Source organism: Chinchilla lanigera, unplaced genomic scaffold, assembly GCF_000276665.1.
Source record: "Chinchilla lanigera isolate Chin_1 unplaced genomic scaffold, ChiLan1.0 scaffold00096, whole genome shotgun sequence".
In the NCBI taxonomy this organism is placed as follows: domain Eukaryota; kingdom Metazoa; phylum Chordata; class Mammalia; order Rodentia; family Chinchillidae; genus Chinchilla; species Chinchilla lanigera.
The window spans coordinates 6,566,732-6,592,581 of NW_004955497.1; the positions used below are offsets into that span (position 1 = coordinate 6,566,732).

At 38.2% G+C, this 25,850-nt stretch overlaps 1 protein-coding gene across 2 annotated transcripts in view; it reads right to left on the reverse strand.

Annotated features, from left to right (window-relative positions):
- Usp12 (ubiquitin specific peptidase 12) overlaps positions 1-25,850 on the reverse strand; it is an 88,917-nt gene that overhangs the window by 42,245 nt on the left and 20,822 nt on the right. The window contains exon 1 of one of the 2 annotated variants that reach the window (XM_005406353.2): positions 9,622-9,663. The exons of the other annotated variant lie outside the window; for it this stretch is intronic. Coding sequence (XP_005406410.1) covers positions 9,622-9,624 — 3 coding nt within the window. The 5' untranslated portion in view covers positions 9,625-9,663. Of the gene's footprint in view, positions 1-9,621; positions 9,664-25,850 lie in introns of those variants that run through there. 2 annotated transcript variants of the gene reach the window in all.

Genomic DNA, 25,850 nt, shown 5'->3' on the forward strand with positions numbered 1-25,850 from the left:
GTGGTGTGCGTTCATTTGTTTGTGTGCACATTCCACCCTTCAGTGTACCCTTCATATCACCCTCAAAATCTTCAGCCAATAGGAAAGACGTCCAGCAAGTTTGCAAAGTTTCCCAGAACAGATGTGCTCCCTGAAGAAACAGAAGCTTATTTTCTCCTGCAACTATCACCACAGAAGCACACATTTAACATGTTAAATACATTTTTCATGTACCCAGTTCAGAAAAATCCAATTCTAAGCCTGTTCACCAGCCAAATAATTTCAAATTTAATTTACTAAAACTTCATACACATAATCTTTTCCATCTAATAATAATATATATGTAAGCACATTAGGTAATAAAAGAAGCTAAGCAACAAGTAATATATGCGGCTCACTGATAAAAATGATGAAACCGAAAACAACAGGCACATCCTTGTAACCTCCCAAACACCAACACATCCACTATCTCAATGTTCCCATCAGGCAGCATTTCAACTGTTTGATTCAGCATCTTCAAAGAAGTTTGGTTAAACAATTCAAGGCTAAATGTATTAGCAATAGAGAAAATATCTACAAAGAATAAAAGAAGATTTAGATTCTTAAATTTTGTAACTCTGTACTCTGACCGCCCCACCCCTGCCAAAAAAAAAAAACCCACCCAAGCTTTTGGTCTTTAATGCTCATGAGACAATAAACTATCTAAAGAAAATCTTATTGCTTCATCTATGTCAGGAAATAACAGCAGTGATCCTGGACTTATCAAGAATTATTCTCCCATTAAGCTTAACAAAAACACTGAAAAACAAAATCTCAACCACGACCAATACTGAAATAATGACATACAATATTGTAAATCTTGCTCTTCTATTAATATCAAAAACCATATATGAAAAAATGTGTAATACTCTCAAGGGGAGGTACATTTAAAACTATATCTGAGCTCTATTACTGGTACTTTACCTACAGCAAACATGGTCAAGATTTGTTTTGTTTTGTTTTGTTTTTTGCAGTGGTGGACATCAAACCCAAGGCCTCGTGCGTTATAGGCAAGCACTTTTCCACTGACCTATATTCCCAGACATGAAAAAAATCACGAGAATTATTTCATCATTTTAAGTTCTTTCTGCTACACTGTGAAGTTTCTATACCCTATTTCACCAAGTTGTGTTTCTACTGTATAAAAAACAGGGGTCCGGGATTGCTACCAAGCATAGCTGAGGATACTTGCACCTGGAGTAACTGACTTGACTTATGGTACTTAATCAGAAAAACCTGTGATCAGTACTTTTCCACTTACAAAAAACAAACACTTCTATTTTTCTCAACTCCTATCTCATGGTACAGTAAGGTACTTGTAAAGTGCCTCACGCTCCTGAGAAGAACATCATTAAAAACTACAAGGTATTATTAAGTTGAAATGAAACCAAAACTGGTAATATAAGTTACTGACTGGCTTAGGTTACAGTAACGGAGTTCATACTCCGGATTTCAGAGGCTAACTCCACCTCACCCAAATAGAAAGTAAAATTCTCATGAAACTTAAATGCTGTTTTATCACTCTGACTATTCCATATCCTGCAATAAAATGAACTCTTACAAAGAGTTCCTCATCCTTTTTTTCTTTCTTTTTTCTTTTTCTTTTGTTTTGAGACAGGGTCTCGCTATGTAGTTCTGGCTGGGCTTGAACTCACTCTGTGGCCATCTTTCTGCCTCAATCTCCTGAGTGGTGGAATTACAGCTGTGCACCACCATGCCCAGCTCGGAAAGAGTTCTTCATTCATACCACAATTTAAAAAAAAAAGAATACGACTCGTTCTGTACTGTTGAGACAATAGGAATATCACATTAAACTTCAGTGGAAAGAACAGAATCATCACTGGCAGTTCTGTTTTTTAGATATGAATTCCCTTGGCCTTACATGCTTGTATCATACCATCTTTCCAACTGTAAAACTATGAGAGAACTGAAACCAACTTTTAAGTTCTGCAGAAATAAAAGTAACTCTGAGCAACCACACTGTCAACATCCCAGAACACGACAGCACTACTTTAAAGTGTGCATCCTTTTTGTGAAGCGTGCCAGGGAAATCCTGCGAGAGACTTCTCACACTAATGTAGTTTCACTCTCCACCACAATACCTCCGCTGTTTTGGACAAAACGAGCTGACTGTAGGTGGCACCAAATGTAGTCACATACCAAACATAATCAAGGGTGGAGTGACGTCACAGAAAATGACAAAATAGGAAACTCGAGGGGATCAGTCCCACCAAAAGCCTATCGGAATCAACTCTTCTGAACTCTGGCACCTAAGCAGACATTGAACACCCACAGGAGTGGAGGAAGGAGGAAGAATGGGGCGCTATTATCCACTGGCTGAGCTTCTGTTTGGGATAATGAAAAACACTCAAAATAATGGCTGCACAGCACGGTGAGTGTAACTAATGCCAATAAACTGTGCACTCAGAAACTGGCCAGACATCAGTTCTATGTGACAGTCATACATATGTGTATTTTACTTTTACCACAATTCAAAAAGAAAACCCCACAACCAAGGGTGCTTTACCAGGCTCCCCAGAGCCGAATATGCTTACTTTGCCCCCAACTTACGGGCTGCAACATCCTGGCGAGCACCCTGTCCGTAAGGGTCGTGCTGCAAAGGACCACAAGCCCCAAAAGACGGGTTAACCCTCAACTGCTTTGCCTCAACAGACCATGACGGTTTTAAGCTCGGGTACCCAAGCGGGTGAACACGACGAAAATATTACACGTATTTACAAATCTGAAACAATGAAACCCAATTGATCTGCATAACCAATCTGCACTAAATAACAGAAGATCGTCTATCGAAGCGAAAATCAGATACCAGAGGTTAGGGAATAAACACTGCCGACCTGTGGAAATAACAAGGGTCCAGGTGCTGTCAAAGGGCGCCATGGAGCGTACTCTAATCTCTAAAGCTTGCGCAGAATTCACTTTTAAAAATAAAGACAGGTTTACATAATTTAAATACAATCTGAGTAGAAATTTCAGAATCTAAGGAAAACAATCAACGTCAGCACTGGAGTCTGGGTTACACTACAAACAAGGGCAGGGACTGGCAGGATAGGTGGGGCAGCTGAGGCAGGACAGGAGCGGGCGCACGCATGGAAGCCCTGAGCCAGGGGCTGGGCACTAGGCGGTCTGAGGCCAAACTCAGCCACCACCTCCCCAGGCACATACCTATCAGTCTTGTGTCTTCACCTCACAGTACAGAAAAACAGAGCACCTACCTCAGAATGCTCTTACAGAAACTAACAAAAGCAAAAGTTCTCAAAACTTTAAAGCACTATGCAAAGGAATTACTAGAACACTACACATGAAATCTTCCTAAGTGACAGTTTACCAAACTGAGCAACACAATGGGAAAATTCAAGTGCACTTCGTTTTTGAAAGTTACTATGTAGGTAGAAGGTAAAGATTCCAATCTTTATGTAAAAGTCTGAAGTTAGCTCCCTGTTGACAGTTATAAATACCAGACTAAGCACCAAGCTCATTTTGAATATTTTATACAAAACTCTATTTTATAAATACTGCACACAATCTAAGAATAATTCAAATTGTGAGGGTATACAATTTAAAATTCAAATTATTCCCCACTCCCTCTTCCCTAAGATAACTACATAAACTTTAGTTTTTAATGGTCATAACTTTTAATTATCATAACTTTAAATAACAGATTGCATGTCTCAGTCAGAGCCGTAATTCTATGCTTTGCAAGAAAAGAAACTTGCACATATATCTCCCAAGACTGTTTCCAAGGCCACCTCCTCATGTGCAGTTGGCATTAGTGGGTACAGTGTTGCTGGCGGCTTCTAGTGGTTTACATCTAAACCTCTCTAGATTTACCGGTTTCATATACCATGTATTTAAGAAGTCTCTGATGTCATACGAAATAGGCACATTCACCTTGCTTTCTACCACTTCTTTCCACCTCCCAATTACTTCTTTATATTAGTAGGAACTGTAACACATGCTGCTGTAATTGTAACAAAACCTTCTATGCTTCATCTACAAGTATATTCAAAAAACAATTATCTACACAGACAGGGTACTGAAAGGGTAGGTAATGCCTGCTAAGGAGCTCCACTTGTGAAGGGGAGGGGCAGGTAGAGATGTTGAACACATACAAGAAAATTTTCGTTGTGTAGTTAAAATGTTTATAGACTAACTAGCAAAAATAAAGAAAATGTCATCATCCCAACAAAAAGAAAAGGCGGGAGGAGGCAGGACAGAAATACAGCCATAGCTCATTAAACTACTGCCTCTTAGAGCAGACTCTTCCATGTTTCAAACTCTTGGTTCTTCTCAAACATCTGGAACCCCTGGTTAGCTGTTGAGATTTGTCAATGATAGATGGTTGGCTCATATACTGTCTCTCACATGGGTTTCCTCTGCACCTGTGTAGGTCTGACTATCCTGAAATAAGCTGGTTACAAACTGTGTATAAGCAGATAGGCAGATGAACAGGCCTTCCTACAGGGCATGTGAGTAGCAGGTAGGAAAATTAACAAAAAAAGCAGGACACTGAGGGCAGGACTACCTTATCTCCCATTCCTGCTAGGAAAAATCAAAGTGCCACAGTGACTCCTCTATCTTACCCTCCTCAGATTAAAGAATGCCTACTCTCTGAAAAGACCATGTCTCTCGCTTTATCCTAGAAGTAAAAGACCAGGCATGCCAGCTACACACTCTCAACAGGAAGTGAAAAAAGACTCCACAGCTATTCCGAAAGAACTGCTGTAGCTAATTACCCAGCCGCAGTCCAACTACGAACTGCTGATTCTACCAGAGCTCTCATGAGAAGATGTCTGATCTCAAATCTCTATGTAACAAAATTTATAAATTAATCTTTTAACTATGCTACCTAAGTCACTACACATTCGCAGAATCAAGCATTTAAATACTGATGATCTTGCTGAATATACATTAATCATTGGAAATCTGTTTTATATACAGGTACACATGTATAAACACAGAAGCATTTACTGCCAAAAGCAAGCCAGGAAGAGGGGAGGGGCTGGGAGAAGGTAGCAAGGAAGGAAAACATCCTTTACTTCTGAAGTTTGATAAAAATATCCCATCCCAAAACACAAGAACTTCCTCCTTTTAATACGGCTCATTCTGTCTAGAATTCAGGCAATAATAGTACATTTCTCCACCCATTTTTCCACTGGAGGATTGATTTACTGCTGATTTAACATTATCTATGAGCTGTTTCCCCAACAGAGGTCAACTGTGGAAAAGTAATTAAGAAGAGCAGACACTTTTACTACTGCTGCAGGCTTCTGAAATGATTCCTGCCCCGAAATCAAAATATTATCTTAAGCAGATCTTAATCTGTTGCAGTGTCGAGGGTGTGAGAACCAGGATGACTATAATAAAATATTTTCCATGTTTGACTTACTGCCTTCATGTCAGAGCCATGACTACTAGAGAAGTCAAAAACCTCAAAGCTCCTAGGACCCAAGTTTTACAAATACTAAAACAAAGCAGACCTTAATAATGACCCACTAAGGGCTGGGCATGCAGCTCTGTGGTAGAGTGCTTGCCTAGCATACACAAGGCCCTGAGTTCAATCCCCATTACCACAAATAATAACAACCACCACAATGACCTGATACGTTATTAATACAATGACACTTTTATTCAATGGAGAGACTCAAGTAGATAGATAACTTCACCTAGGTTACTTTGCAAGTCAACTCAAACTAAATTAGAGAATATAGAGTTTGCTGATTTCTAAGTATACTTGCATATAGCTTTCTACATATGTACAGGACTATCCACCAGCCAAAACTAGGAAAACTAAAAGTAAGGAACATATGCACTGTATCCTCAGGGAGCACACAGTGTAAAAGAGGAGAACCTAGATCAAACACAAAAAATTAAAAAAAAAAAACCACATAAAAAGTTAAGTCACACAATATTATTCAATAAAGTAACATCTAAGCTTTGCCTCAAAATAATCCGGGGAAGGTATAAAGTAGGGAAGAGGAAGAAAGGTATAGAGCTGGTCAAAAGACACTTTGTGTTACAATTAATTGAAAGGCATATAATGAACATAATACTGTCCTGTCTACCTCACATATATTTAAGTTTTTCTGCAATAAAGTGATTTGCCCGAGTACTCCAATTTGTCTGAGACTGTCTGTGCCAACTGTCGTGGCATTATTAGTAGCACGGCTTTTCTCTCCCAAAGTGCCCAGGTTAGACAACAAATTCTATGGCTGCTCAGCAGCCATATCCTATATATAAACATTATTGGCAACATTACATAATTATTTTCAGTTTGTTCATACTCTATTCACATCATACTTCTAATCACCTCAGTAACATTTTGCTTTATGTTTCCTAGATTTATGATTTCTTGGGCAAGAAGATGAGCACACGGATAAAGGTTCAGTACCTAAGATGCACACACACTTAAAGCTTTCTATGTAGACTAGTATTTCCCCTTAGATCTGAAAGGAATGATTAGTTTCTATAATGCTAACACATGCTATACTCCTCTAACTGTGGTAAGTTTACTACAACTTAAACTATATTCTGTGATAAAACTGTTTCTATAAATATTCATTCTTATAAACTTAATACTTTTCATTTCTTTAGAATAGCAGATCTCCCCTACAGCAATTTCATACATGCAAGACCCACCAGAGGTTCTTTCATGGAAATGGGATATAAGTAAATAAAGATGAAATCACACACAAACATTAACATGTATCTGCTTAGCCTGATTCACATATTTATTTTTAAAACATTTTCCTATGTAGTATGTGTGCTCAGCACTCTGCTATGAACAGAGTTATGACTTTATCCTTATAAAAGGTTTAAAAAAAAAACACGGAAACTGAAGTTTTCTCTGGAATTATGGAATTCAATCCACAATTAATCAGAAGGTGATAGTGAAAAAAATGTTTGACATTCTCGCCCTTCGAACAAACCTGATTACCCTGTGATAGGACAAAACAGAAATTAAAGGCAATTCTTTAGTTGTAAAATATATTACTCATGTACTTATATTAAAAATCACAATATGCAACATAAAAGCTATTTGCAAAATCCATTTCAAATTTCTCATTTAATGAAATACTAATCACAAAAGTAGTTTCCTTACTAGACATACTGTGTTTTGGGCAACGCAGAACACAGGAAAAGAAAAATGTACCTACTGTTCCTTGAGAGGAACGATGGTGTATCTTTATGGGGACGGGTGGCTTCAGAAGGGCCAAGAACGTCGTTTCTTAAAATGGAGACGCATTTAGTCTGAAAATTCATTTGAGGGTTACACTTACATGAAAACATTTTCAAATCAGTATGGTTTTAAAAAAAACAAAGTCAAAAGATTTAGAATATAGGATCTTAAATTTACATAACAGAAGTATACATCAAACAAGTATTTCTTCATGCTTATTATACCTATAAGCATAATACAGGTTTATAGTAGAATTCAATTTATTAAGAACATATGATAGGCAGAGGGCTAGAAGAACTGTACATATATAACCTTAAAATTTAATACTTTAATTATCAAAATAACCTTTTTTCAGATATTATCCTAACTTTATGGGTAACAGAATAGTGTCTTCTCTATAAGTTAGGCCTTAAATTTGACCAAAGGCATTTTTCTTCATATGTAAATAAAGCAGTACCTAGATATAATATATTCAAACCTTTCACCTTGAATTTCAGAATTTTCAAGTGGTAAAATGTTCAGGTGTTCTTACAAGATTATTCACAATTATTTTCAAGTCAATTAACACAGACTATCTAACCAAAACAACAAACTAAAACTAAGAGAGAAGTGAATTTCAGAAACACCACACCAAAATTTTCCTAGAGCCTTCTCTGTAGCTATTCCAATTAAAAAGAGATGATTCCAAGAAGAAAAAAACTAACATGGACTTGAAAGAAGGTGAATCTTTTTTAAAAACAAAAAAAGTTCCTTGCTCTGCCCACTGAAGGAGCCTAACAACCGTGACATTCCAGTGGGAATGAGCAGATCCAGAGCCATATCGCAGTTCCTGAACACCACTCTCCACTTTAGACTGCAAAGCTGGGCAAAGGTACAAGATAAGTCTGGAACATCTTCTGCCGAGAAGTTCGTAAGTGTTCAAGGGATAAAGAGATGACAAAGGGGCAGAGGAGCCAGCCTGAAGTCTATTGGCCAAGAGGCAACTGGAGCATCAAGATTAACAATAATAGGTCCTAACTACTGAACGAAACAGAAGTCCACGCTGTTATAAATAAGTACATATTCAAATAAAGGGAACCCTCTTTCTTGCAGTAAAATTCAACCAAAACATAGAGAATTGGTCCTAAAACATATAAGTGAAATTTGATGAGAAGTAGTACATTTACTAAGTCTCAAACATACTTCCTCCAACTTAATTATAAAGCAAAACACAGTAACTTGATAGTGAGAAAACAAATGATGAACTTGTGTTTTTACTTAAACCAAAAATAAAAACATAACCTAAATCTAATCATGAAGTTACATTAGTCAAACCCAAATTGAGGAACAGTATGCAAAATAACTACCAAGTACTCCTCAAAACATGTCAAGGTCAATAAACACCAAAAACCACTGAAAAATGGTTATTAAAAGGACACTAGCTGAGCTTGGTGGCACACGCCTGTAATCCCAGCACTCAGCAGGCTGAGGCAGGAGGATTGTTCCAAGTTTGAGACGAGCCTGGGCTACAAAGTGAGCTCAAGGCCAGCCTGAAATGCATAGGGAAACCCTGTCTCAAAAGACACACACACAAAAAAGACACTAAGGCCAGGGATATAGCTCAGCAGCACAGCACCTGCCTGGCAAGTGTGAGGTCATGAGTTCGATACCCGGTACCAAAAAATAATTAATAATAAAGAAATACAAAAGGACACTAAAAATGTATGATAATCTTTCATTTGATATCAGACATTATTAAGATAGCTGACTAAATTTAGAAATGGACTGAGTTAAGTAATAGGACTGAATTTTTAAATTACACTGTGTTTTGAAACGAGAGTATCTTTGTTCTGAAGTCTCTTGTTTTCATCCTTGTTTTTTCTGTGCTGAACAACTAACTAACTTACTGTTTTGGAGACTGAAACAAGGGGTAAATTGGTTGTTTTATTCCTAGGCAGTTAGATAAAATCAACTATGTATGTGGGATTTAAAGAGCATTAGCAAACTCTAACAATCAGTAGATCTAGGCATTTCTTACACTATCCTTGCAACTTTTCTGAAAATTCAAATTTATATTAACAAAATCATAGTAGCAACATCAGTGAAGCTTCCAGTGGCAAAACTCAGAATTTAATAAGCATCAAAAGCGAAGGCTGTAATTGATTATCAAGACAACTGTAACTGATTACAACACCAATATCCAACATGACAATATCCAAAAAAGATTAAAGCAGAGAAACTCATCTGCAGCACTGATGGGGAATGTCGTGTCCTAAAAACTGTTCACTAGAAAAGTAAGTACTCTTTTTTCGGAGGAACTATGTTTCAATCCTAGTCATTGAGACCAAGTTCTTCTTCACAGAAATATATCTGCAATAAATATAGAAGAAATAACAGAATTAGAAATACTACAAACTTGCCATTACCATCTACAAATGTAGTATGGAACACGATCCTGGCCAACTGCCAAATCCTCGTGTTGCCTGGTAACTGCAAAGTGAAGCAATTCAACACTGAAGAAATCTGCTAGTCTGCCCTTTTACCAGGTTATCAGATTCAGCATCATACCATGATATAATTATCACTGTGCTCAACAATATGAAGTACACATCATCACTTAAGAAGCATTCTTCCCCCAAAAAAGTTTTTAAAATGTTTAATCAAACATTTAGACCTAATTTCTACTTTACAGGGATTACAAAAGACAGACAGGTATATTAAAAGACACTTCAAGGAAATATTCAGACAAATCCAGTGGGACAACTGATTAGCCCATTGTTCAAAAAATAAAATGTCGTGGAGGGAAAAAAAAGAGCTCAAGAGAACTCAAGAGCTGGGCACAGTGATGGACACCTGTAACCCCAGCACTCACAAGGATGAGGCAGAGGATCACTGAATCCAAGGCCAGCCCAAACTATACGGGGAGACCTTGTCTCAAAACACCAGAGTGAGAAACAGAGTAGGGGGATGTGGAGAGAGGAACAGGGTGTGCATATTCTGGATTAAAAGAGACACAACCAGGCTACAAAATGAGTTCAAGACTACCCTGAACTGCATAGTGAGACCCCCATCTCAAAAAGACCAAAAAAAAAAAAAAAAAAGAGAGAGACAGAGAGAGACACAACCAAATGACTAGCATAAATCCTTTTTTTTTTAGGGTCTTCACAGTGTACCTACATCCTTATCTCCTTTTTAATTTTACATTTGTTTTTTTTTTAATTTTGAAAAGGGATCTTGCTAAGTCACTAAGTTTCTGCAGCTGGGCTTGAACTTGCAGTTGTGCTACCTCTGCCTCCCAGAGGGCACCATCAGACCAGGCTAAATATATGAATCTTGACTGGACAGTGGTTCAAAGAACGAGCAAAAGATCACTAAACGTATTTTTGAAACAACTGAGGCAACTGATATATATCCTGATTATTCGATATTAATAAACTATCATCACTTTCCTCAGGTAAGAAATGTGAGCTGTTATGTAAAAGTATACTCTTTATTTTCAGATGATGGGTCTAGGAACTGCTTATTTATTTATCTCCTGGTATTTAATTCCTTCACCAATATGTTTTTTTTAATGTAAAAGTTAAAACCCTTGATGGAAACCTAAGGAAAAGAAGAGAGATACATACGTACAGTTCCAGAGTAAAAAGAAAGAAACAGTTCCAACAGGAAGATATGTAATTAGCAACATACATGCACCAAACAAGTACTACTAGACATAAAAAAAAAAAAACCAGATAAACATAAACACAGTTGTACTGGGGGACCTCAATACCCCACTGTCATAAATAGATCAACTAGACAAAAAAAAAAAAAAAAAAAAAATCAACAAAGAAATATCAGAGTTGAACCAAACCTGCAAACAAATGGACTTAACAAGTATCAGGCTACAGAGTGTTCTACCCAATAAAAGAACACATATTCTTCTAAACAAAACATGGAACTTTCTTCAAAATAGACCACATACTAGCCCATAAAGCAAGTTTAAAAAAATGTAAAAGAAGTGAAATGATATGCATAGGACAATAAAAGTAGAAATTAATGACAAAAGAAAACTCAGAAGTTGTGCAAATACACAGAAACTAAACAACACATTCTTAAATAAACAATGGGCTATAGAAGAAAACAAGGAAGAAGTAACACAGATCCTAGACCTAAACAATTATGCCAGTACAACATACTAGAACTTATGAAGCATAATGAAAGCAGTCCTAAGAGCGAAGTTTATAGCTGTGCATATCCATACCACAAAAACATAGTAGGCCCACATAAATAACAATGCACTTCAAGGTTCTAGAAAACAAGAACAAACCAAAGATAGTACAAGGAAGGAAATTATAAAGGTTAGAGCAGAAGTCAATAAGACTGAGAGCAAAAAAACAATACAAAGAATCACTGAGTTGAAGAGAGCTGGCTCTTCAAAAGAATACACAAAATATTAGCCAATCTAATCAAAGAGAGAGAAAAAATCCAAATCAATGTAGTTAGAAATTAAAAAGGTAAAATCACAATGTATACTATCAAAATAAAAAATACTATTAACAACTACTTTGCAGAACTGTATATCAATAAATCAGAGAAGTCAGAAGAAATGGATAAATTCCTAGATATGTGTTGATTACCAAACTTAAGCCAGGAAGATTTAAAAGCCCTGAATAATCAGTAAGAATCAAAGAAAACACCTAGCAACTAAGAAAAACCCAGGTCTTGACAGAGTCACTGCAGAGTTCTACTAAACCTTGAGAGATCCAAAAACAATTTGCCTTGAGCTTTTCAATAAAATTGAAAGGGAAGGAGGGCTCAAAAAAAAAAAAAAAAAAAATCAACACTGGCAGCTACCATTGCCCTGTTTCCAAAATCAGACAAGGATCCAATCAAAAAAGAGACCTATAGGGCTGGGAATATAGCTCAGTGGCATAAGCACCTGCCTGGCAAGTGCAAGGTCATGAGTTTGATCCCCAGTACTGCAAAAAAAAAAAAAAAAAAAAAGGAAAAAGGAGAACTACAGACCAATCTCTAATGAATATACAGTAGATGTAAAACTCAACAAGATACTGGCAAACAGAATGCAACAAATCATCCAAAATGCCATACATCATAATGAAGTAGGCTTCATTCCAGGGATGCAAAGATGGCTCAACACACGCACTTCAATAAATGTAATACACTACCATAATCAGAAGCAAGGACAAAAACCATATGATCATCATCAATAGACACAGAAAAGGGCTTTGACAAAATCCAACATCCTTTTATGATAAAAACCCTGTAGAAATCAGATATAGAAAAACTTTATCGCAATTTGATAAAATGCCATTTATAACAAACCTACTACCAACATCATATTAAATGGGAAAAAAACTAAAAGTTTTCCACAACACTAACAATACTAGCCAGCAGGTGGTAAGTTAGGTGAACCAGCTTTGTGGCTGGGGTAAAAGACACATAGAATAGAAGTAGGAAGGGAGGACCACCTACTTCTCTTTTGCCTATGTTTTTCTTTTTCTTTTCTCTCTTCTCTCTTTTTTCTTTTTTAAAGGGCTGGGGAGAACTCCAGCCACAGAAAACTAATCCCATCCCCCAAATCCAGAGAAAAGATCAGACCCAAACCCCGCAAAAATTCACCTGTAATTTTGCCTACCATATACATTCTGGGATCAGAGAACTGTGGACACTAGAAGACTCTCACTACTTTTATTTTTCTATGTCTGATGGGTTTTCCTCTTACTAGTCCACTGGGTTAACATGTTTTGTTGTTGTTGCTCTTGTTTTTTGTGGGTTTTTTCCCTTTTCTTTTCTCTTTTTCTGTCTGTTCTGTTTTCCTTTTTTCTTTCTATATGTTTATTATTTTTTCCATTTCTACAATTATTTTTGTTTCCTGATTTTTTTCTTTTCTCATCTTTTTTCTCTTTTCTACCTTCTTTTCCCTCTCATTCACAATTTAGATCTCTTTGTACTGTTCTATTTCACTTTGTATTACTCCACTGCTGCATAACAAAAGTCTTTTTTTCTTTCATCAACTATCATGCTTGATTTTCTGAGACTTTCATGTGGGCAAACACTGTTGCTTCCGGTTCACTTCAATACTCCTAAGCTTTCTCTTTCAATCTCTCTCTCTTATATACAATTACCCCAAAATTGGGTGATCATGCTATGCCCACCAAATTTGCCCCTGCTATCTTTAACCTCATTCACCTCTCCATCCTACCACCTACCCCTCTTAAACCCTCCCACAATAGGGTAAAATCATTCTACTAATTGGAAAATTACTTCATACAAGTTCCAAGTATAAGCTGGATTATATTATTTTTAACTATACAACTTGCTCGTACAGTTAAAGATATCAGGCCAACAGTTAACACAGTTTGTCAGTAGCCAGGCTGTGCTTAAGTCTATTATTACTGCTAACTGTACTGCTTTAACCATGATGCCACACCTGTTATAATCAGTTTTTCTCCCCTGTATGACAACACTGACATTGCAAGGGGTCATAATCATCACCATCATCCAGTACCAAAGGAATGGGCCTTGAGTCAAATAGTAACACCATATTGTTAATATACTGGGAAGGTAGGTTTCTGGGAAAGACAAAAACACCAAGAACTACCTATATCTAGAAAACATCCCTGAGGAACACATATCACCTACGAAAGCCTCAACACCAGAGATAAATATAAGAAATCTCCAAGAATGAACATAGAAAATACAATAAAATAGAAAATGACAAAAGGATGAAGGAAAATGCAGCCCCAAATGCCCAGCCCACCCAGAACAAGTTCAGAGCACAAAGAGATGAAATCAAAAGCCAACCACTGGAACTCTCTGAAATGAAACCTGCAGAAGTAAAAATACAAAAGAGGCCACAGAAAAAAATAATATCTAAGGTACAAAAAGAAATGACAATCAAAATGAAAGAAATTAAAGCAGATTTAAAAATGGAAGAGTTTAGGAAAACGAAAGAAATCATGAATGCCCAACATAGACAAGAAATGGAATCCACGAAACAGATGCAAACAGAAATCCAATAGACTAAAAACTCCATGAAAAGTATATGCAACTGAATAAAGGTGAGGACAGAATATCAGACCTAGGAGACAGGAATGTGACTAGCAAGCAGAAAAAGAAAGATATCTTAAAAATAACAATGGACCACGAAAAATCAATCCAATAGTTACAAGCTGAAGCATAAAAGAACATAAGATGGACTGGACTCCATGAGAAAGCTGGAGGCAGCACAAATGCCATAAAAACCTCTTCACAAAAATAACAGCAGAAAACTTTCCAAACATGTGTAAAAAATTTGACACACAAATAAAGAAGCATACAGAACTCCAAATAGCCATAACCAAAATTTATCTACACAAAGGCAATAATAATCAATATTCCAGAAACTGAACACAAGAACAAAATATTAAAAGCAGCTGGAGAACAGAAAAATATCACCTATAAAAGAAAGCCCATGAGAATCACAGCAGACTTCTCAACATGAACCATCAAATTCAGGAGAGCCTGGAATGAGGTATCTGAAGCCCTAAAAGCAAACAATCTTCAACCCAGATGGATGTACCCCACAAAACTACCTTTCAAAACTGATGGAAAAATAAGACACTCCCATGATGAAAAACAACTGAAGAAACTCATGACCACCAAACCGGCTTTACAGAATGCTCTGAAGACTATTAGAAAGAGATAACAGAAACTACAGACACACGGACAGCAATAGAAACCTCAAGCAAGACAAGCAATTGAACAGGAGAGAAAGACAGGGAACCAACAACAGGAAAATAAAAAAGATAAGCAAATACATACCAGTTAAAACCATCAATGTAAATGCTCTCAACTCACCAATCAAAAGAAACAGACTGTCAGAATGGATAAAGACACAGATCCAGCAATATGCTACATTTAAAGTACACATTTAACCCAAAAAGAAATTCACAAACTAAACATCGAAGGATAAAAACAATTCTCCATGCCACAAGAATCCAGGAAAAAACAGGGGTAGCTACTCCATTTGTACACAGTGTAAACGTTAAGCCAAAAGTGATCAAAACAGACAAGGAAGGTCATTATATACTTGTAAAGGGAAATCTCCAAGAAGCAGCAGTAACAATCACAAATATATATGCACCAAACACTGGTACATCTAACTACATAAAACAATTATTAGCAGCCACGAATAACCAAATAAGCACTAACACAACTGTAGTGGGGGACCTTAGTACCCTACTCTCACAAATGAACTACACAAAAAGTCAACATATAAATGTCTGAATTAAACCAAGACTGTGCACAAATGGACTTGGTACATGTCTACAGAGTATTCCATCCCAAAACATCAGAATACACATTCTTCTCATCTGCACATGGAACATTCTCCAAAATAGATCACACAGTAGCCCACAAAACATGTTAAAGTAAATGTAGAGGAAATGAAATTATTCACTGCACACTATCTAATCATAAAGCAATGAAACTGAAAATCAACAACAGAAATCACAAAACCTACACAAACACACAGAAATTAAACAACACCCTTCTGAACAACCAATGGTTCACAGAGGAAATTAAACACAAAATTACCAATATATATAATTAAACAATAATGCTGATTCAACATGCCAAAACTTATGGGATGCAATGAAAGCAGTCCTAGGAGGAAAATTTATAGCAATAAACTCTCACATCAGAAAAACAGAACAAGCACAAATAAACAACCTAATGTTGAACATCAAACTTCCAGAAAAAGAACAAATCAAATCCAAAGCTCATACAAGGGAGAAAATTATAAAGACAGCAGAAATTAATGTGACTGAGACTAAAATACAAAGAATCAATGAATCAAAAAGTTGCTTCTTTGAAAGAATAAAATTATTAAACCATTACCCAACCTCATCAAAAAGAAGAAAGAAAAAACACAAATTCAAGTAATTAGGAATGAAAATGGAGAAATTACAATGGATCCTACAGAAATCCAGAAGATCATTAATACCTATGAGAGCCTATATTCTAATAAGATGAAAAATAGAAGAAATGGACATATTCCTAGACACAACCCAATTGCCAAAACTAAATTGAGGAGATATAAAAATCCTAAATAACCAGTATTAGCCAATGAAATTGAAAATGTAATTAAAAATTTACCAACAAAGAAAAAGCCCAGACTGTGACAGATTCATAGTTGACATCTACATGAAATTTAGAGAACTAATGTCACAAATGCTGAAACTCTTTAAGGAAATTGAAAGGGAAGCAATACTTCCAAAATCATTTCTGGAGGAAAGTATTACAAAACCAGAGAAGAACTCAACCAAAAAAGAAAAAACTGCAGGCCAATCTCCCTAATGAACATAGCTGCAAAAATCCTCAATAAGATACTGGCAAACAGAATGCAGCATATCATTAAGAAGATTATATACACCATAATCAAGCTGGATTTATACCAGGGATGCAAGGATGGTTCAATATACGTAAATCAATAAATGTAATACACCACATTAACAGAACCAAAGACGAAAATCACATGAAAATGTCAATAGATGCAGAAAAAGTATTTCACAAAGTCCAACATCCATTCATGATAAAAAAAAAAAAAACCCACAGAAAATTGGAATAGAGGGTCTTAATCTGAAAAAAGTCATCTATGACAAACCAACAGCTAACATCATACTAAATGGTCAAAGACTGAAAGCTTTCATTTTAAAATCAGGAACAAGACAAGGATGTCCACCATCACTGCTCCTATTGAATACAGTTCTAGAAACATCAGCCAGAGCAATTAGAAAACAGAAAGAAATAAAAGGAATAAGGATAGGAGAAGAAGTTAAACTATCATTATTTGCAGGTGACATGATATTCTACATAGAAGACACCAAAATCTCCACCAAAAGACTTCTAGATTTAATAACCAAATCCAGTAGTGTAGCTAGATACAATGTCAAGACTCAAAGATCAATAGCATTACTATACACAAGCCACAAACACAGAGAATTTAGGGAAACAACACTCTTTACATAGCATCCACAAAACTAAAATACTTAGGAATCAATCTAACAAAAGTTAAAGATCTATACAATGAAAACTACAGTACTCTAAAAAAGGAGATCCAAGAAGATACCAGAAAATGGAAAGATACCCTTGCTCATGGATAGGAAGTACCAACATAGTTAAAATGGCCCTACTCCCAAAACTGTTATACAGGTTTACTGCAATCCCAATCAAAATACCATTAGCATACCTCACAAATCTAGAGAAAACATTCCTAAAATTCATTTGGAATCAGAAAGGCAGTTCTGGGCAACAAAGGTAAGGCAGGGGGCATCACAATCCCTGACCTGAAATTATACTACAAAGCTACTGTAACAAAATCAGCTTGATATTGGAGGGGCAAGGGGAAACCACACCTGAGGATCAGTGAACAGATTAGAAGATGCAGACACAACTACAAACACAATAAGCCATCTTATATTCAACAAAGGAGCCAAACATGTTCACTGGAAGAAAGATAGTCTCTTTAATAAATAGTGCTGGAAAAACTGGGCTTCCACACGCCGAAGACTAATACTAGACCCATGTCCATCACCATGCACTAACGTCAAAATGGATCAAATATCTAAATATTAAAACAGAAACACTAAATACACTGGAAGAGAAAATACGTTAAAAATCTTGAAGACACAGGTATAGGCAGAGACCTGAAGAAAACCCAGACCACACAGGAAGTACAACAATCAACAAATGGGATCTCATCTTATTACAAAGCTTTTGCAGAACAAAAGAAATCACCAACAAAGTGAAATGGCAAATGACAAAATGGGAAAAATTACAGCCAGTTGTCCCTCAGACAAAGGACTTGTATCTAGAACATATAAAGAATTGAAAAACATCAGGCCCCCCAAATTCAAAGATCCAATCCAAAAATGGGCATCTGAGATAAATACACACTTCTCAGTTGAAGAAATACAAATGGCAAATATATGAAAAAATGTTCAGCATCATTGGTTATTTGAGAAATGCAAATTAAAACAACACTGAGAAAAAGAATGGCTATCATCATGAGAACAACCAATAACAAATGCTGGCAGGGCTGGGGGAAAAAAGGAACCCTTCTCCACTGCTGGTAGGAGTGTAGACTTGTGCAACCACTGTAGAAATCAGTGTGAAGATCTCTTTAAAAACTAGAATTAGCAGTCCCATTCGACTCAGTTGTTCCCCTTCTATGTATCTTCCCCCAGAAGAATTAAAAACATCACACCACAGTGACATATGTGTACCCATGTGTATAGCAGCAAAATTTGTAAAGCTAAATCTTGGAAACAACTTAGATGCCCACCAACCAAGGAATGGATAAAAAAGATGTGTTTTTTTTTTTTTAATATAATGGAATACTACACTCAACCATAAAGAAAGATAAACTTGAGCCTTTTATAGGTAAATGGATGCAACTTGAGACCATACTCATAAGCGAAATAAATCAGACCCACATCTGTAAACATCGTATTTGCTCATCAGTGTGAGAATCTGAAAGAGTAAACAAGATCCAAAATATACAACAGATATTCAGAATAGGTAAGAAACTGTTTAAAAGAGAAGAAAAACTGTGATGGGAGAAAGGCAAAAGGAAAGCGAAAAGAAAAAAAATATATATATATAAGATGTATATAGAATATATGTACAAGACAGTTTAAATAGTTATAAAGTTGGTTTTACTTGGTTCACTGAGGCGAAAGTTTTGTGCTGATAATTTTCTGGACAATGTTTCAAGCCTGTATCTTGTACTCTGAACAACTACTATGAATACAACAATACACAATGTCTTGATTAGTGTTACTCTCCTACTAGCCTGTTTTGAAACTGTTTTATTGTTAGTTTTTACTTTTATCTGTTTAAAAAAAAGAAAACTGTGACTCATAAAAACAGTAATTTCATACAGTTCAAGCTAATGATACAAGCCACCTATTTGCAAGGGTAGGGGTGGCTCTCAGTCCCCAGAGGCAAACAGTCCTCAACAGTAAGTGATACTGTGAGGATGCTACCCAGAGCACGTCTCCTGCCTTTCTCTTCCCCCAAAATACCCTAAATTTTGACTGGGGATTTTCACATTAAACCAGAAGGTAATGTGCAAACCAATCAAGAGAGCTAAGATGTCATTAAAGCTTCTTCTGCTGGTAACAGGGAACTCACAGTTTGTGACTGTGAGTATGTGGTAAATATGAAAATCCAGGGCCCCTGACAGGGAACTAAAGAGCTAAGAAGGGAACTGACATTTACTAAACTAGGCCCCTTCACATGCACTGTTTTATCTATTCCTCTCATAACCTTTAAAGCAGTGTTTCCTGACAAGCAGTTGAGTACAACAGCTATAAATGAAAAGCCCAGATCTAGACCTCAGGGACTCAAATCCTTGCTTTCCCAGGCTCATTACTGTATGACTTTAGGAAGATTTCTCCGTTTTCTTAAATTATCTGTGTAATTTGTAAGATTATTGTGGGCATTAAGAGAGTTAATATGTATAAAGGGCTTAAAAGAGTAGTATCAAGCACACAGAGACTACCACCCCTTTGTCAGCAGACTTTAGTCTGTTTTTAGACAAAACAGGGTGCTTTGCCCACAGTCATAAATAATAAATGCTAAGAGAACTTGCCTCTGTCAAACACAGACCTCCAACTCGTCACAGCACTCCCCTCCCTTTCTTCCAAACAGCAGGGTCTCCTCAAACAACTATAAGATGCTTCCTGGTGTTTACTTCTTGAAGACTAACAGGTAGCAAAAGACATGAAATTCACACTTTTTTCTTTGTGGCAACTATAGTCCCAAAGAATCTATTTTTTTCTCATAATGCTGAACGAGTAACAACAGTGGTAACACACACCTTGTCCATTTAGCAAAGGAACTGAATGTAAACACTGTTTCTATGAAAAATCAATAAAACCTCCAAATTATTAACAAAAACAAAAAAACACCTTGGGATATTAATCTGTTTGTTGAAAGCTTGCTACACAACCATTACCTTCCAAAGCTTGTTATACCAGTTTGGTAGTTTTTCAGAAAGAAAGGAAGAAAGAAAAGTTAATAACAAACATAAACTAGCTCCCACATAATTTAAATCTAAATTACTATGCTGAGGAGTTCATTTAGAATGTCCCTGTGAAATATGATCTCAGATTTAGCTCCCCTGTAATACTTTGTCACTAACAACTAGTTGTCCCCAAGGTCCCTTTCAGAAACAAAATTCTGTAATTCTGTAACACTAAGTTTTTGTTATCAGTAAAGAAAATGACAAACAAAAATAAAAGTGTCATAGGACCCAAAAGAGTAAGGAATGAAAAAACACCAAAAGAGTGTCATTTTAAGAGTTCTGGTGTTAATAATTAAATCAAATTACCCACAAAACAGTGTTAAAGAATTAATCATCCAGTTTTCGTTCTAAAAATCACGTTTCCCATGCATGGGAAAGTCAAGAGAATATACATAAAAAGTTAACAGTCCCTGATCAATGGGCTATAGGTAAGTCCTGATTACACATTTTTATCTGTCACAAATACTCCTCTCAAAATAGTAAAACAAAATTTCTTTGAAAGACTGCAGCTAAGGTAGGAAGAGGAATGAGCAGGTAAGCATCAGGTAACTATATCCACTTAAAGAAAATGTTTGCCATTATTAATTCAAAATGGATACAGATGTCACCACTGTGGCACTCCAATTCAGGCTTGTAAGTGGGTTTAAAGATATTTAAACTATTTAGTGTAGACATCTGCATGAAGCTGGGCGTGGTCACCCACACCTGTAATCCACGTACTCTGAAAGGCTGAGGCAAGAGGATGGCAAGTTCCAGTCCAATCTGAGCAACTTAGTGACTTAACAAGACTGTGTCTGAAAATAAAGAATAAAAATTAGGAAGAAGGGTGGAGACATAGCTCAGTGCAAAAGCCCTTGTAGCCAAGGACGCCTCCCTGCAAGCCAGTATATTTCAGTTTGTTAGTTGCCACATTAGCAGTCCAGTGACAGTTCCTGTTACTTCTGTTTCTTAGAAACGGCTGGTCACTGTGATGCACAGCTGGTCATTGTGCTGCGTATTGTACAAACCAATCCCCAACTGACAAGACACCACTCTGCCTCTGCACTTCCTGCTTGCTTATCCCATGTAAGCTCTAGACCACCAGAGATCAGGGCCTAGTATTTTGGGAATAATCCCACACAGCGACCATCGATGGAAAACAAATCCTGCCTCCAAATCCAGGGTGTCATTTTGGTGTTTCTGCCCACGGACGGAGCAAGGACCTCTCCAGGTCCTGACAGGAAGGCATACCCTTGAGATTTCTTGACTCCCCTTGGAGATCTGAAGGGTTCTTAGCTCCGTGCTCAAGCAGCAGCTCACATCGAACCCAAAGGGAGGAGGACACAGTCTGTCTGTCTGTCCGTCTGCCAACCTGCCTGTCTGGCTGATTCTGGTGAGACTCCTGGGGGCCCCAGTTAGTCTGTCAATCCTGCACAGCTGGAACAGGAGAGCCTAATTACTCTCCTTAGTCAAGACCACCCTCGAGTGAAGGGGACTGGAATGTTTAACCTCTGAATGCTCGGTGAATGAATGTGTGAGTGAGTAGAACGTACAGTGGAAGCAATAGGCTGCCCCCTCTGTACACCAAGACTGGAAGGCACTGGTCAAGGGGGCTGATTGGGCAGCCAGTGGCTGAACTGGCAGTTCCAAAGTGATCGACATGTGGCATAACAGAGGCCTTGCACCTCCTTAGCTAAGTCACACCTAAATCCCTGCCAGGGGCACAGCCAGGCAGGCATCTGAATTGTCTCTCTCCGAGGGGCACCCACGCTTTGTTTGTTGCGCCATCATTCAAGGGTACACAACACACAGGTAGATAGAGGTGAAAATTAATTAGTCAAAACCCACAGTCCCTGACTGTAGGCAAAAGGGCTTTTGCAGCATTAAAAATGAAAGCAAGCCAAAGGAAAAAAAGAGGCCCATTCTTCCCGAGTTCCGCCCTAGCACCCTTGTCTGCTGCCGTAGTTGCTACCAACACCTACAGCTTCACTCCACACTCCTGACTTGTCTACTTCCAGCCAATCAAACTGGTTCCAGCTAGCCACTGCTTGCATTTGGCCATACAGGCCCACTCTCCAAACCTTCTACTTCATGGCTGTGCCTATCCTGGTCAGATGGCTGCATGTAACGCCCACTCGAGATGACTGTCGGTAATTCTGAGTCCCACATTTTGACTGAGGAAAGACTGGACTGTCAGCCTTGATGAATGAGCTGCCATGGCCTTTCCCAAAGGTCGCCCTGTCTAGAAGCATAAAATCAGCTGAGCATTTCTCAAAGATATCAAAGAGATAGGACAAAAAGCCCATCAACCACTGTTATGGGGAAACTTGATAAATGAAAAGCCCCTGACACCCATAAGAAAATCCAGTCTGATAAGATGAACAGAGCCTCTGGCTGTGAGTTACAAGGGCTACAGACATAAAAAATAAATGACCCTTCCATCTTTGAGACACAAAGAAACCTATCCAGACCTCAACTTGAACCTCTCCTCAGTCTGTTGGACTTGGATGGATAGGACAGACTGAGCTCTATCAAATTGGGTCCCCAAGTGTTACAAGTATCAGCCTGACACAGAAAACCGCATCCTGAAGTTCTGAAAACTCTCCTCCCAGAGGTATGGGTTAAAGACTTGCCTGTGGGCCTGACCATCAACCATTTCACCTCACCGCAACCCTCACTGCCCTCAGATGTAATGGGAAGCACAAACCACACATCAGCCTGATAAACTGTTCATCACCTTGGGCAAGATCTCCTTGCCAACAACAACATAGCCATCACCTTGCATCCTGTAGTTCCCAGCCCATTCACGCTTTTCGGACTGCTACTCAATTGCCACAAGGGGTTAAGAACTCTCCCACTATTTGGGGGAGGTCCTAGCAACAGATTTGATTCCCATCACCTTCTCTCCAGGACAGCCTGTTTCTCTGTCCCTTTCAGCTCCATCACAATCCCCCAAGAAAACAATACCTCATGCCACAAGAGACTACATTAGAATTTTAACTATACATCCAGAGGCTTCAAAACTGCAAAATGTTTATAGACTGTCAAACTGCTGAAATATACCTCTCCTCCCTGTAAAGACAGTTCAGAATCTCTGAGCTGTTGGTGTCGCCATGATTGGCCTCCATATACAATGCCTCAGTGTTCCGTCACCCACAGCCTACTGATACACTTGCCTGGACTTAAAGAATGCCTTCTTCTACATTTCTCTGGCTCCTGTCAGCCAGCACCTTTTCCCAAAGACTCCAGGTTTGGACTCAAAAGTTAAGTGACCTACACTGAACCTCCTAGAGGCTCAAAAACTCATTTACCCTCTTTAGAGAAGCCCTCACAGCTGACCCTGCCAGTTTCTCAGCACAAAATGTCACTGCTCTTCTGATTAATGACACCCAAGCTTCCTGCTGGGAAGGCACAAAACCTCTGCTATACTCTCTGGCAAAAACTGGTTACAAGAAAGAAACCCCACAAATTTCTTGGAGCTGCTGGCTTCTACAGAATCTGGATCCTTGAGTTCACAAAACCAAAGATGCTTATTCAGAATGTTAGCCCCTGGGAGGAGCCAGTGACTTACCTGTACAAATACTTGGCTCCTTCGTGCTCTAACAGCCACTGTCCTTCTGATGAAGAAAGCTAACAAATTCACCTTAGGCCAAGACTTAACTGCCCAGGTATTACATGCTGTACTAGAACTCCTCAATAATGGTGGACCACTCAATCCTTCCATGCATGTGCCCACCAAGCTGGGCTCACCAGACCATGACCTAAAAATAGACCCCTGGACAGATGCTGAGTACACCCTGTTTACAGATGGACGTAGCTCTGTTACAACAGGCTATGGTCACCTCGGACAAAGTTATTTTCGCCAAAAGTCTCCTGCTACTACTTCCCACTGCTGTTTGGAAATCTGCCACCAACGACACCAAACCTGTGCTTGTGAGGCCCCTCCAGTAATGCAACCAATGGAAACATCAACCTCGGAAAGAAAAACTTTACTCAGTACTCCTGGAAGATCACAGCCAGACCTGCCTGTACTATATGTTCCACAAGCTCAAACTGCAGCACTGGTACCTGCACCCTTGCAGCCAGCTCAGCTTCAATGTCTGTGTCACTGGCCATGACTGCATTCAGTATTGTGGACTCTCCCCATTTAATGATATATAGATTGATTACACAGAAATAAAACATTAAAAAAGTGACAAATATCTGTTAGTGCTCATCTGCACCTACTCAGGCTGGCCAAGATATTCACTACCTGCACTGAAAAAAAAAAGGAGTTTATAGGATTCTGCTACCAGCTATAACTGCAGACCCTCCTGCACACACATATAACCCAAGTGGATATTAAACACCTCGGCAAGTTTCAGAATCCAGCCTTAGATCCACTGAAGAACTTACCTGGACCAGACAGCTCACTCTGAAGAGACAACACAAAGCCCTGCTCTGGTCACTCCAGACACTGATCAGTCCACACAAAGGCTGAAGCCTCAGGACACTGTTCACACGATTGCTCCATACCTATTCCCCTTGATTTTTGTATCTTTTGGGGCTGCTTCCCCAAGTCCTTGCTTCCCCAAGTCCTTGCTTCCCCACTCCCTGTTAGCTATGGTTTTTGCCTTAAACTCTATGGAGTATTGCCCCAAAAGAATATAACAATCAATCAAACACTAGAGCAAGATCTGATGAGCATCCAAGACACATTGCACACTTTCCTAGACCAGATTACCTCCCTCACTACCTTGCCAGAGCAATGTTACAGAACAGACAGGCCTAAATTATGTGTCTTCCTAAAAACAACTTAGGGAAAAACTCTGTAATAAGACAATCTTGGGGACCTTGGCTAGGGCCCATCCTACAATCACTGACAACCCTAATGTTACTGCTTCTAGTTAGGCCTTGTCTCAAAAGATCACATATAATATGCCCAGCAAAGATTTTCTGGGGAAACTAAAACAGGGAGAAAATGTAGCAGAAGATACCCCTCCCCAGCCAGTATACTTCAGTTTGTTAGTTGCCAAGGTAACCATTCCAGTGACAGTTCCTGTTACTTTTGTTTCTTAGAAATGGCTGGTCACAGTTTGGTCACTATATGCATATTGTCAGAACCAATTCCCAGCTGACAGGCCATTCTGCCTCTGAACTTCCCGCTTGCTTATCACATGTAAGCCCTAGATCACCAGAGATCAGGGCTTATTATTTTGAGAGTGATCCCAATCGGTGCCTGTCACGTAAAATAAATCTGCCTCCAAATCCTGTTCTTCCAGGTATTTCAAGACTGAAATTGACTAAGGTTCACAGAAAACGCTGTGCCACAGTGCCAAAGAACCAGGGGCTGGGCCAAATAGGCAGCAACTTCTCATCCCCAACAAATTTAAGAAGTAGGATCTCGGAACAGACTCAAAACCCAAATACCAGCTACACCTAGAAGATAACTCAAGTAGTCATTTCCTAAGAGTTCTAAATACTAGCAATAAAGCAACATACCGTAGGTAATTTACAATTATCACCTCAGGAATTAAACTTTAAAAAAGAAAAGAAAATGAGAAGACACTTAAACAAGACGCAACCCCAGACATCCAGTTCACCAAAGGCAAACCCAGGGGG